At 40.9% G+C, this 15,055-nt stretch overlaps 1 protein-coding gene across 1 annotated transcript; it reads left to right on the forward strand.

Moving 5' to 3' along the window:
* Nucleotides 1-1,526: 1,526 nt before the first annotated feature.
* Nucleotides 1,527-11,883, forward strand: cdh31 (cadherin 31). The gene is made up of 16 exons (XM_083695986.1): nucleotides 1,527-1,703; nucleotides 2,140-2,254; nucleotides 4,867-5,123; nucleotides 5,431-5,571; nucleotides 5,738-5,893; nucleotides 5,974-6,118; nucleotides 6,448-6,620; nucleotides 6,942-7,070; nucleotides 7,854-8,039; nucleotides 8,473-8,717; nucleotides 8,845-8,987; nucleotides 9,289-9,513; nucleotides 9,685-9,903; nucleotides 10,080-10,210; nucleotides 10,442-10,585; nucleotides 10,830-11,883. Exons 1-16 carry the CDS (start codon nucleotides 1,653-1,655, stop codon nucleotides 11,034-11,036), a joined length of 2,667 nt encoding a protein of 888 aa, XP_083552112.1. The 5' UTR covers nucleotides 1,527-1,652; the 3' UTR covers nucleotides 11,037-11,883.
* The last annotated feature ends 3,172 nt before the right edge of the window (nucleotides 11,884-15,055 follow it).

A 15,055-nucleotide genomic window follows, 5' to 3' on the forward strand; every position in this document is an offset into this window, starting at 1 on the left:
AAATGTTGTTGAAGAGCTGAGCAGTGAAAATGTTGTATACAGAGCAGTGATTTGTGTGCTTGCCAAAGATTAGGATTATTATTTTTTCTCTCCCAATGGCCACTTGTCTCCTTCACCTGAGTATGTGCCAGACACAGCTCCAAAACTGTTTTAACAAAGACTAGAGACAGACGGTCATCTTATTTGGATTTCACTTTTTGACTAGATGTTTGTGGAAACACTTAATTTTCCCTCTATGAAATATGCTACACTACTAACAAAGGTTGCAGAGTAGCAGCCCAAGGACTGTGAAGTGTTGTTTGGATGTGGGTCATGAATTGACCACGTTTGAATCTCATGATCCACAATATTCAGTGCATTCACAGTGGGGAAAATTTGGGTTTGATGTCATAACTTTCTTCATCAGTCTTGTAACCCTTGAGGCACTTCTTCCACACAATAGCTTCACAGTGCTTCACACAAGGTTGTTGGTATTGGAGGCAGGTTTTCATGTCACTATGTCTGAGGGTGACAATGCGAAAGAGGAAGGATAACTCTCTCTCTCTCTCTCTCTCTCTCTCTCTCTTCCTACTACATTATTAATATCTTTAGCCTAACCACAACCAGGGCCTCTGAAACCACTGACTTTAACCATGTATGTTATCAATCATCCACACTAGTACTGATATTAAATAGGCTATAAAGGAAAAAAGTTGTATTACGGCAGTAACCATAAATGATAGTGACTGGATATTTCTCTTTAGAGGAGGGATATCAATTATGAGACCAGGAGTAACAGTGAGATCAGTATGGGATACTGTATATATTAAAAAAAACTAGGCTTTTTTATGAATATTGTTCAAGTAGCCCTACATACTGTGTTTTTATAAAATCAGACAGTTTTCTTTTTTTTTTTTAATAAAGTCAGGCCCAGTTAACAGACTCCTTTTCCAACTGGATAGGCTTTAGGATCATGCAGTCTGTGGTCATAGTAGCCCACAGGAGCAAACTGAATAGTTCTTTTGAGAGCAGTGGTGTGTGAGTACAGGGTCTCTTACATTTCACTACAAGCTCAGGAAATGTATTTTTGAAGAATATCTGCTGGATTTAAACTAAACCGGATCTATGGTAAATATGTAGCCTATAACATAGAGTAACAAGAATTTCTGTTTTTCTAACTTCTTGACAGTTATAATAATTTGTCAAAATGTTGCCTACAATTTCAGTGTTGCTGCATTGTGTCCTCCATAGGACTGTAAATGCGTTTTACTGTAATGTTTTTATTTTTTATTTTATTATTATTTGTCAGTTGTTTGTTCATGAGCTATCTAGACCTACTCATCAGTGGCTCACTGTCGATGGGAATTAGGCTTTCACATCAAGTATTCAGTTGAGTTGGTATTAGGACTCGGTGGTTTCTTTGAGTATGACAATTGACCTGTTTCATAGGTGCGGTTATAAGGATCCCATATGCCCATACTTGGAGCCAGCGGATGGGCGAGGTCACCTGGCTGCATACGTCACGCCAGAAACTACCTGCTGAAGCGTATTTCGTTAATTTGAACGCAGTATCGAAAGTACATTTTTGAACAAGGAAGACTTCCCAGAGACAAAAGGAATACTTTTATTTAAAAGCTTTACTTAAACGAACATTCAGAGAGGATTTCTATCAGATGGGGGCCTTTTGGTTTGTGGAGTTAGGCGCATTCATAATCTTTCTCCAGGTAAGATTTCTATGACTTTCAGTACACCGCGCCACGAACGCCATTTAGCTTACCTGTGAATATACCTCTACGCCGATGGAATGCATGAAACTACGGTCAAATGTAACAGATGGAGCTAACATTTATTTTAAGAAACCTAGCTTTTTATCGATATTAATCAACTTTCGTCGAAAACATATGCTTAATTGCAAGATCAATACACCAGGCGGTGTGGTATCAAATTCGTTTTGTTTGTTTAGACTATGTAATTAATTGATGTTACACAAGGCAAGCAATATAGGGTGCCGTGGCATTTCTGGAAAACCAACGTAAATAGGTGTACGAATGATTGATGTTATGATTTGCCAATATTACTCTTAACAGTATCGTATTGAAACATTTCGATCAACTGACATAAAATTAAATTTTTGTTGTATCTTTGTTTTCTGCACATAAGGCTTTTGCTCCAGGGTCATCTGAGGCGCCAACATGCCGACCAGGTTTCGCTTCAGAGTTACTGGTTTTCAAAGTGAACAGAATGCATCTACACAGGGGCAGAGTACTAGGAAAAGGTAAGAACTGATGGTAATCTGCTTCTCTCTGTCATACATATTACCATGTCTTAAGCTAAGGCATAAGATCCTAGACATACTTTAAAGTAAGTGCCATCCTTACCTTAGATTTGTTCTAATTTATTTGTACATAGGCCCACTATGTGCAGGCTATGTATCTTCTGCCTTGGATTTCATCCTGCAATTTGATAATGCTTTGATACCATTTGGGGTTTTGTTATACATTTTGCTTCATGGGGGGTTCTTTGTGTTTTGAGATTTGTCTCGTCTCACCAGACAGCCTTCATGGTTCTTGATCAAACTGTGCTCCTTGTGCAGATTAAGTCACAACATTGAGTTTACGCCCTTCTTTTATCTTCTGTCATGATTGTGTGCCCTTGTTTAACTTCTGGTGGAACTATGTTTCTTTTAATTAGACTTAGGGGATTTATTGTTTTGTTGAAGGAACTTGCTTACTGACAGCAGTTTATTGGTGTGTGTTCATTGTTAACTGACCAATGGTAAAACAGACAGTGAAACACACAGCTGGTTTGTTGTAACACTGAAGTGTTGCATTGTTCCCAGGTAAAGTATTGACTCCTGACCTCCAGTAAGTAACTCCTTTTGATAAGCTCAGTAACTGTTTGTTGAAGTGCAGCTGGCAAGGAGGCCTTTAGCACTACTTGGCAAACATGGCTCCATCCATCCCCCTTTTCCTTCAGTCTTTGTTTGGGGAAGAGAGTTTTGTTTCTAGAACTGGAGGATCATGGTCTTCTTGCCACACCTTCAGTTAGAATGTTTGTCACAATCTAATAGTCTCTTACTAGTGTTTTCTTTTGTATCAGGATGATCACATCTTGAATGAAGGATATAAAAAAGTATTTCATAAATATGTAGTTGAATATGCTTGTAGTGATGTGAGTGATGTCATCCATGAGACATGCTGATTCTATGTTAGTTTCACTGGGCGTGTAGGCGCAAGCCTTGGGATCTGACTAGTAGAGTTAACACTTCCCTTGAGCGTCGGCCTGCTTTCTAATTTCTGTATTTGTATCACCACTACCTCAAAATTGCCTTGAAAATGGCCATTAACCGACACACTGGTTTACCCACATCGTCTAGGTATAAAACAAGGGTTACATTTAAAACTAGCATGAATGGTAGGCCTAAATGCACACCAATGAGACAAACACTTATTTAATGCTTCCATAAACCTATTGCATAGGCTTGATATTGCACAAGAGCATGTTCCAGGATGACTCAATATTACGTTTGGTACTTTCCTTCACATGTTGTTCTAGTTTCATTTCTCACTCCAGGAAATGTCTCTGGTCATTTTTGGGAAATGATATGCCGATAGGTTGTATGTTCACATTATTAGTTATAACATTAAAGTCATGTTAACTATTGTGATTTTATGAAATTGGCATGGAGGACAGAATATCTACAAAAGGGGTTTATAGTCAGAACTGAGCACTGAGTGTAGGCTACATTTGATTTAGGGTTGTCTAAAAGCAATCCATGGTATACAAAGCAGCATGAAGTCAATTATCGATAGAAAAATAAACCTTAGTTTGAACTGAATGGGCTTATTTTGGAAACATAATCATAGTGGCATAATGAGACTCTCATCTGAATGGTTCAGACTTCCTCTGTGTGAAGGTATGCTCCAGGATGTCAGGTGTAATTTGATACCAGAGTCTGTTGCCCACCTGGCCTTGCAAGTCTTAACCCAGGGCTGGTCAGTCTTGGTCCTTCAGGATTACTGGGCCCCTCAGGTGTGTCTTGTCTACACTGGGCTGATCCTCTGCTATGAGTATGGTAGATTAGGTTAGCCAATGTTTATTTGTAAATCAGGTTCCCTATTATCTGCTTCACATGCAGCTGTCATTCTTCCTGACAGTACAGAATAGCTGTAGACAGAACAGTTATATGAAACATAAGATAATGTAACAATAAATAAAAAATAATTGTGAAGACACCAACAGAATTCGAGTCATGCTTGGATTCTCAAGCTTGTGAACTGTGGTACTTGAACAAATATTAGACCTGTTTAAAATGTGTATTGCTTTATTAAGGCCTATTTATATAATGTTATTAAAAGCAAATATAACTGTTAAAATAATATAAATATAACAACAGTGTAACACTGTTTCTCATTCTCCATGTCCTCTCACACTGGCCCTCTGCAGGCTGTTTTTTATAGTATGCATAATGCCTGGCCTCTTCATTACCTTGTTCCAGAGCTTTTCAATGGCTGTTTGCTGCTTTGTTATTCTCCAATAGTCCATTTATTCATTAACTTAGTCTGTGGTGGCTCATCAGTTCTTTCACGGAAGCACTAATGGAATAGGGCCCTATAGTGCTTTGACATTGTTAGAGACAGTTATTCTGGTGTAATGCATGCATAGAATGAAGTTATCTTGGACCAAGTCAAACATATGTTTTCCTTTGACTTAGATATAATTCTGAAACATTAGGCATGTTATCTCTTAACCAAAATGAGGCAAGTGTTGCATTTGGCTTTGTGCACAAATCATTTATTTAATGAAGATTAATTTGGGCCTACAAAAGTAATGTTTCCTCAAAAGTAAAACCTCAGACCCATATCTAATTTTGTTTTTACATTGCAGTGGTATTTGATGACTGCACCAGACACACAAGGTTTGTATTTTTCACCGAAGACAGCCGCTTCAAAGTGGACACTGATGGGATGCTGAGGTTGAATCGAGGGGTGGGTCTCCATAATGGCCACAAGGATTTCTCTGTCCACACCTGGGACAGCAATGGCAATAAGCACACGGCCCTGGTCCGAGTGCTGGATGAGCCCAGACACAGCCACCATCACAATCACCATCCCAGTGAAGTGGATCCAGCCACCCAGACACAGGTATGATACTTACTGTGATACCTACAGTTATTAAACTGTACTGCCCTCTAGTGGGTGCAATTGCAACTTTCTTGGTGAGGAATTGGAAAGAACTGTTTCCTGGAGTTCTCTCACTGTGGACCTGTTTAGAAAATTGGTGGATTTAGAGGTTTTAAACACTTATTTGCATGTCTACTGATGACAAAATGCTTTTAAATAAAATTATTTTATTTTTTGATATCTCAAATGTTACGGCAGCAAGTGGACTATTCCATGCTTCAATTACATTCACTTGAGCTTTGAGATGTTTATTTTGTCTTTTCCACAGCCTTCTCCAACAGCAGCCCTACCGGTGTTGGTGTTCCCAAAGTCCTCAGGAGGGTTGAAGAGAAGGAAGAGGGCGTGGGTCATTCCTCCCATCAACTTCCCAGAGAACGACCGAGGGCCATTCCCTAAAATGATGGTGCAGGTAAAGTGGTGAAGTGTTTATATTATACTACCTTTCTTTGTGTGTCATTGTTATTCACTTGGATTGGATAACATGACTTTCATTATGAAACAGCTTGACTTCTTCATGACACTCTATGCATGAAGTGTCGCTGTGATTGACATTTGAATGTGTGTTTGAAAACCAGATAAGGTCTGATAGTGATAAGGAAGTAAAGATCCAGTACAGCATCACTGGCAACGGAGCAGACCAACCCCCCGCTGGACTATTTACTGTTGACAAAAACTCTGGTTGGCTCTACGTTACCCAGCCCTTGGACAGGGAGAAACAAGACAATTACATGGTATGTAGTGTTTCTTCACTGAACCTGAAAGTGTATTTGTATGTGATTTTTGCTACAGTGATTGGTTATTTTGTTTTTAGATCCAAGCCCATGCAGTTGCAGTTGGCTCTGGTATAGCAGAAGAGCCCATGGATATCATTGTGAAAGTCATTGATATGAATGACAACAAGCCCGTATTTGCCAGTCATCCATTTTCGGGCAATGTTGCTGAGTCAGCGGCAATAGGTTTGTTGACACATTTACTCAACTATTTACAATGCTGTAGTTGCAAGAATAATACCCCTTATGTTGGTGTGTTTATGTATTTGAGAGAATTACTTCCATCCTATATATATGACCTATTACTTAGTCTCCATTGTTTGTTTTTCTTGCCATATAAGACCATAAACCACAACTAGCACTCAAACTAATCATAACATTTTGAATAGATTGAACGTGGCAATGAATAAGTAGGTGTGTGTCTGTTTAGACAAGGAAAGGTCATGATAATTTTGCCGAATCTTCATCCTAACATTTTTAGCTGGGGACCTTTTTTTTTCTTTTCTTTTTTTAAGGTTATGAGTTCATGACTGTTGTTGCGACTGATGCCGATGAGGCTGGATCAGCCAATGCTGATATCCGTTACACCATTCTGAGTCAGGAGCCTGTTCTACCCAGTCCCAAAATGTTTGATATCAACCCTGTGACGGGGGTGATACGGGTCAACGCCGTTGGTTTGGATAGAGAGGTTAGTTGTCCTAAATAAAATGGCTTTTGCTTATCTGAAGCAAAGTCTTTGGTAACGGATGCATAGAAGAAAATAAATCATTGTAAAAAAATGTTTAGAAGTGGAAGGGATGCATGCACAGTGTCCCCTTGCTAATTAAACATTTATTGATTGGTGAAGGTCTGTTATGAAAATCTTGTACAGTATCAATAAAGTTCTAGACAGTGCAGAGGTCCATTTTTATTGTTTTCAAAGTAAGTAGTCTTTCATGAAGCCTTTAAATGCATCCCTGATGCATTTCATGTCTCTGATCTTTCCTCTTTTTAAATGTTATTGTTTCAGAGATTTCCCAAGTACACATTGGAGATCCAAGCGGCAGATGATGTGGGAAATGGCCTCGTAAGCCGAGGCAAAGTCATCATTACTGTCACAGACAGCAATGACAACGCACCACAGTTTGAGCAGAGTTCTGTAAGTAAGCCCCAGAAGAAGGAAATAAACAAGCCAATATACCCAACATCATAGCCTCGTGGTCAAATACCATATAAAATCACTGGTAACACTTTACCTGGAGCCAGCAGGCATAATGCATTATTATCAGGGCCAGGAGAATTCCTTGACCACCTGAGCTGTGACCTCATTCACTTGTCATTCAATCTTTATCCCCAAACTACACTGCTCCCATCTCGGCTCAGTTCTCGAAGCGTCCGTCAGCCAAGGCTGAATAGCTCCCACTGTTGCCTATATGACATGCTACACAGGCAGCGTGAGCAGCCTGGCCTCGCAGGGCTGAAGCATTCAAGTCTATTTCCCTCTGTCCACGGCATGTATCAGAGCCGTCGAGATGGGAAGACACAACTTGTTTTATTTTTCCAAAGCTTCTCTCTGGTCTGCCACACGCAACCCTGATGACAGAACCACTTCGCTTCCGTGACGGGCGCAGTGTAGTTTGGGGGTATATACCACTGCAGGCATCTCATTTATCTTAGTAAACAAAAGATGATTGAGTTAATCAACCTCTTGCTGCTGGTGGATGGAACTTAACTTCTTAAAAGGACTTAACAAATTCTCCTGAACCCCACCCCTGACTCCATGATAATGACTTTGTATTCCTCTCATAATGATGGTTATTACCAGCCATTTTCAGTGATGCCTCATACATTCATAAAGTCTTGATGTCATACGAGTTGGCTAAATTTGGTGTTAGCAAAATCCTTTCTTTTTTTCTTATGCCAATGCTCCTCTCCTTCGTAGTACACTGCGTCTGTGCCTGAGAACAAAATAGGTGCCACGGTGGTGAAGATGTCTGTGACAGATGGAGACGAGCCTCACTCCCCTGCCTGGGCCACCACCTACAAGATTGTGAATGGAGATCCCGATGGGATGTTCAGTGTGAGCACAGGCGCCAACAAGCTGGAAGGAATCATAACCACAACCAAGGTATGGTGCCATGTTCTTATATGATATAAATATATGCCCTTGACAGTTTTTATTCCAAAGTGACTTGTAGTACAGTTGGTTCATACATGTTTTTGTAAATATGGTCCCAGCGAGAAGTGTTGCTACTTTTATGCTCTACTAACTGGGCTGGGCCAGCCTGGTTTAGTGGAACACCTCATTCTTGTACATTAACTGCCACTGTTAAATGCAGGGTGGTGTTCAGTAGGGCGCAACGTCCCAAATATTGCAATGCTAAATGAAAATCTGTATTGTTTTTTTAACGTTTCTGGTAGTACCCTCTGTTCCAAAACATATCCCTTTATCTTCTTCTGAGCACGTCATGTTTAGTATGCATGAAACAGTTTGAAATTAACTGCAAGAAAAGATACTATTTGTAGCTAAATTGTATGTGCTACTCTTATTCCCACCCCAGGCCCTTGACTTTGAGGCGAACAATAAGTACACTCTGCTGGTGGCTGTGAAGAACGAGGAGCCGTTCATTCCCGGCCTGCTCACCTCGACAGCCACGGTTGTAGTGAACGTAATAGATGTGAATGAAGCTCCCGTCTTTGACCCGAAGGAGAAGATGATCGTCAAAAAGGAGGACCTGGCCGTAGGCAGTGATCTGGTTCTCTACACAGCCACCGATCCAGACATTGCTAGGAGCCAGAAAATCACGTAAGATACTAACTTAAGTAGATGTAATCATTTGTTTTGATTTGAAAAGGGGGATGTTTTTCCTTCATGAAAATTCTGTGAATTCTCCAATGGATGTTTCGGCATTGAATTTGCATTTGCTCCTCAGGTACAAAGTCCAGAAAGATCTCGCTGGTTGGCTTAATATCAACAAAGAGACGGGACAAATCAAAGTCAAGAGCAACATGGACAGAGAGTCTCATTTTGTAATGGACGGCAAATACACAGCTCTCATCCTGGCTATTGACAATGGTAGTTACATTATTCTGTTATGTTCTCTTATTTATTTGCACGCAATAAGTAGTTTTTGAAAAGGCAATATGGAATACTACAAGGCATTGTGAGGTGAGAAACCCTGAGTGGGCTCCTCATCTGTGATTACACTTGTGTAAGGGCTACGTGAAAATTAAGAAGATGACTACTGTTGGATGAATGACTGATTATCCTTTGGATTTTTGGGTGGTTTGGGTCATCAGACAATCCCTTCTAAGTATAGAGGGGAACTTACAGTAATCCTGACCTCTTGAGTGAGTCCTTTCCTTTGGCTTTGCAGATGAAATCCCAGCGACAGGCACTGGGACCCTGGTGATTCAGCTGGAAGATGTGAATGACAACGCTCCGACCATCGACGAGAGGGTGATCACAGTCTGCAACAGGGAGTCCTCTCCTCAGCTGCTCTCTGTCACAGACAAAGATGGGCCCGGCTTTGCCTCTCCCTACAATGTGGCCTTACAGGGATCGTCCAAGAGCAACTGGACTGCCAGAATGAATGACACACGTGAGTTTGTTGAACCATCCTCATATGAGTAACCTTACCTGAGACGTAAAGGCTTGGTGTTGCTCAGCAGGTTAACAGTCTTGTGACATGACGACTTGGGTTTGAACCCAGTCAGTCTTCATTTGTTTCCCCAGCCCTCCTATTGACTTGTAATGTTTCCTGTGTCATCAGAGACTGGCATTATTCTCATGCTGAACACTCCACTGGACAGTGGTGTTTACACTGTGGTCCTGAGAGTCACTGACAACCTTGGCTTGCCCCAGGATAGTACCATCCAGGCCTCTGTGTGTGACTGCAAAGGGAGCGATGTCAACTGTCAGGATAAAGCTGTTGCCGCTGTAGGCCTGTCTGGGATTCTGGGAATTTTAGGAGCCGTCTTACTCCTCCTATGTAAGTTGTTTTGTATTGTTTTTCAAGTGGTAACTGTGTATGGACAATTGCACTTGGACACATTTCTGGGGGCATGACTCAGCTGACCCTCCAACCTTTTCCATTTACAATGGACAATAAACTTGCATGATATTGAGGTGTTGGTGTGTTCAGACTGTGATGTTTGTGCTCCACAGTGTTAGTTCTTCTCCTGCTCTTGTTCCTGAGGAGAAGAGGTGGTGAGAAGAAGGAGCCTCTGCTCCCGGAGGATGATGTCAGGGACAACATCTACTACTACGATGAGGAGGGAGGTGGAGAGGATGACCAGGTGAGGCCCACGAAGCCAAATCTTGATGGCAGTGGTGTACAATGGTGTACACCTTGTAGTATCCTCATTGTAAAGACATTGGAATAGCATGAATGGAAGTAGTGTTACAGCGTCAGACATTGTCTCCCTCTATTCTAAAGAACTATAGTCGCTATGGGTTACACCTGTTTTTTTTAGTTTAATATGATCAATATGATAAATGGTACTAATATTTCTCGACTGCTACTTCAGGATTACGACTTGAGCGTTCTGCACCGAGGCCTAGACAACCGCCCTGAAGTCTTCCGTAACGACGTTGCTCCAACCTTCTTGGCCGCGCCGCAGTATAAGCCACGACCTGCCAACCCTGCAGATATTGGCAACTTCATTGATGATGTAAGCACAGATATTAGTTTATATACAAGTTACTATGTGATGGACCTGATTTTTCATGGGGAAAACTGAAGTGACAATTTACAGCTAATGTAAAGGTTTCAAGGTTTGACTTTTTTATTTTAAATCCTGAAATCGATTTCTATTTCATTGTATATGCCTGTATAAATTATATATGCCTGTATAAATTAAGGGTAATATAAAAAAACAGGGTGTTAATATCTAAACTTGCTTTTTTGCTGACTAGAATCTGAAGGCGGCTGACAACGACCCCACGGCTCCGCCATATGACTCCCTTCTGGTGTTTGACTATGAAGGTGGTGGCTCGGAGGCGGGCTCCCTCAGCTCCCTCAACTCCTCCAGCTCAGGAGCCGACCAGGATTACGACTGCTTCAATGAGTGGGGCCCGCGCTTCAAGAAGCTTGCAGACATGTACGGCGGGGGAGAGGACTAATCAGTCCCAAAATCAACCCTCATCCCCTACCCCCCTATGCACTTGATCTGAGAGATTTGATGGTGTATTATTATTAAAAGAATCAAAACCATAAAGGACCATTAGCCATGAGAAAAGTGAAAGAAGGGTCGTCATGATTGAGCTATTACCATATTACTGACACTTAGCGATTCCTCTCAGATCTCCATACAGGCATGGGGTAGAGGCTGGGGGGTGATTTGGGATTGAGTCAGTCTCTAAACCTTGCATCTGGTTGTCCACACTCTGTTTTTAGACGGAAAACTTTATTTCCTCTTATGTGTTTGAGGAGGCACATCTACAGCTTGGAAATGTGATTTTGCGAACATGGGACACTGGTTTTGAAAATGTCCAATGCTTGGTCTTCAGTTTAGCATGGGGAGGGAAGCACACTGGTTCAGCACTAGGATGGATTTCACACTGTTCTGCAAGCTGTGCTTTCTAATGGACTCAACCACTCCCGTTCGTGCGAGTTATCCCGATGCTACCTTTTTTTGATTTGTATTTCTTTTCTATGTTTGATGCATATCATAAAGATCTTTTTTTGTATAAAGATGTGAGCATGAAATTTTTACTGAAAGCCAAATCAGCCAAAAGATTTCTGTCAACTTAAGTTTATCATCAGTTCAATAAATGCTTTTTAATGTTTGATAAGCACCTGTAAGTTTTTTACCTTTTGTTTAAATACAACATTTAAAAACAGTGAAACATGCATTTTGTCTTGCTTCTGAAGAAGCACACTTCTGTTAATTTAGTTTTTATATAGCCTATAATGAATGTCCATTTGGTACATAGTAAATAGTTTCATTGAATAAATGACTTGAATTTTTTTATTTGTCAATTTTGATGATTATTGGAAGGTCCTTGTTATTTGAGGTGAATAATTCAAGGCCACTGCTCAGACACTAGATGGCGTGATTGAATGTGAAAGGCATCAAGACCCTCACCGTTTAGGATAAGTTCCTTGCCCCAAAGAATATGTTAAAGAACAAGGTTGTGTTCTAATTCTTTCCTCTATTTCTCACATCCTCTCACCTTAAACCTCCTCAAAAAGCAGTGGAGGACAATATCTTAGGGGAGGAACCTTAGGTCTTCTCCAATGCATTTTGAGAAAGGAGATGAAGAAAGAGGATGTGGGGAAGACTGACTATCGGGACCCACCCCAAGAACACAGTGGATTGTCATTTGGTCTTGATTGGCTAGATTTTCCAGTGTTTAAAAGACCTGTGCAATCAGAATCAACATTGACACTGATTGATTTATATCCAAAGTCACTAATGACACAAACTACTATTTAATGCTATTTTTACAGATTAGATGTTCAGTTTGGTTCTGAATGCATAATCTTACCGGCCACTAGTGGAGGGTTTGATATCATTTTAGACTCAAATTGCATACCTACCTAATAAATGTAGCCTACGTAAAACCAATGACTATAACTCCACCACTACACGCCCTCTGCTGCTTCAGCATTCAATCTCTATTTCAGTGGGCATGGTCTGGCACTGCTGCTACAAAAGCATGCGAATGTAGTATAAATTGTTTGTTACTGTGTTTTGGAGTCACGTTAGAAGCATTAGCACACACGTTTGCTCAGCTGTGGGTAAGCACGTACTGTTTCGTTTCATGGGATATGTGAACGCATCTGACCGGTTAACTGAAAACCGTAAAGGTGCATGCACACGGGCCGTGATAGGTCTCATAGACTCTCAGTGGGAGTAAGGCGGCAAAACAGGTGGATTGGCAAATTGCACGACTCGTGGTGCTCGCTCCCGTGAACGGCACTGCTTCCAGTCCACTCTGGCTCGTGGCTCGAGTCGCCAAAAGATTACATTTGCTGAACTCTTGAGCGGCCGCCGCACATGGTTGACCAATGAGCAGAGTTCATTTTGTGAACCAATCAAACTGATTTGACATACACGCGGTAGGCAGACTTTTCTCGAGGTTCAATTGTCGCTTACTGCGACTCGTGTGTAAGTATGTTAGAGGCTGATTTATACCTTCCGCATTGGTCCGTGCCGAAGATATTGCGGACGGGTCCGCACGGAGATCCGCACATCTCCCACAAAAACTGTCTGCATTGAAAATCTCTGCACGGTTTAACAGTGTTTTGGCCAGAGTGGTATATTAGACCACTCTGGTTTTTGCTTACACACGGGAAGCAGCAGCCACAAAGTTCTCATAGCCATTCAATGGGAGCGGGTGGAAAAACGCAAGCGGATTTACAAGCCGCGCACGGTTGATCAACAAGCAGAGTTCATTTTGTCAACCAATCAAACATTAGAGCTGACACAACTGACGCCGCGAGTCACTACAAGGCGGGTTTTTCACATAGACTGCGCAATGCGGTTGAAGTCCGGCATATTCCATTGGTTTCCGCAATAGTGCGGTGCGCAGCTGCAAGAGTCTGCGTTGCGTTCCGCATTCCACACATGTAGAAAAATGTGCGTTAAAATGCGCTGCGGCACTAGGCGGAAGTCAGTTTAAAAACTACTTAGTTTATTATAAACTAACTGTCAACACCACAGCAGCACTTGTCAGCCTAACAACAATGTTAGCTTTTATTAAAATAGATGCAGCCAGTCAATTGTTGAATGACGAAGTGCAGTGCACCCCAAACCACCCAACTCGAGCTCCCACTCATGTACCATGCTAGCAGGGGGAAGACGATCATCAAACGCAGTCTATGTGCACATGGCGTAATGAAAAGCAGCGCGGATGTCATTACGGAGGGTAGTGTGTGCTCTCAATACGCGTTTCCGACGACGTCGATGTATACATATTTATTAGAAGATACAACACACCCTCGATCTGAAAAGCTGTCCTGGGTGCAATTTTACAAAAAAGACATTTTCGATGTTTGGTGTGTGTTCATTTGAAAGGGGAAACAAATACAGACATAACATTGTTTTCCACTTTGAAAGTTGGTATGATCTGATTGCACAGGACATTTATTACGGTTAAAAAATGACAGTGTTGACTTCTGCTCCCCCTTCTGCTCCCCCTCTTCCGATTTTGTCCCTACTTGCTAGATGAAATCAAGACACAACTGTATCAAATATATGTATTTACACCATACATATTCTATAACCAATACATTTTTTATTATTATTACTCCACGACATTTAGTTGCAATAATAACACAAAAAAATATATATATATATGTATAATATATGTATGTGCAATAATAACTGCAATAATTTGCAATAATATATATATATAAAAACAATAATTATTGTTTTTGATAAAATGTTGAAATTATGAAAAACTGACCATGATGAAAATGATTAAAAAAAACTAAAAAAAAAACTGGCTTAGACCACCCATTGAAACCAACACACTACAGATCATTTCCATCTGCTCCTCCTCTGTTCTGAAGAAACTGGCTGATAATGTATATTGTTTTAAAGAGACGGAGGATACTGGTCGTGGAAAGTCCCCTGAAACAATCAAGTCTGTATTGTAATACAATTCAAATAAAATGTTTTTGAACGCAATAAGTAATCTTCATTAAAGTCATGAAATATTTGTTGTTACATACAAAAACACTGCGACCAGCTTTTTTGAAGTATTTCGAAATAATGATTTGCATTATAGCTAAACGGCATTTCAATCAAGCCAAACAACTTATTTTGAAAGCCTTTTTTGTGTAAAAGAAATAGACACCATAGGACAAGAAGTAAAGCCTACTGTACTTGTACTGTCTATACAGTATATCACAATGCACCTGTTTTGTTGGGGTATGTTGATCGACGCTCAGGTTCCGCCCCGTGCACTTGTCCTTTCATTCTAATTGGTCCAACAGGGTGTGTATGCTAATTTTCAGCGACCCCCTGCACCTGACTCTCTCCAGTCCACAGAAGAATGGGAGCCATAAGACAGCCTCCAAGTAACAGCTATTTATTCAATAGGTCATCATACTCAACGAGCACTCACTGCGACAGTATTGCGTCGCAACAATTCTGATTTGCGGACTCATCAATCATTTATAGATATATAAG

This window comes from Argentina silus, assembly GCF_951799395.1.
Source record: "Argentina silus genome assembly, chromosome: 2".
NCBI lineage: Eukaryota > Metazoa > Chordata > Actinopteri > Argentiniformes > Argentinidae > Argentina > Argentina silus.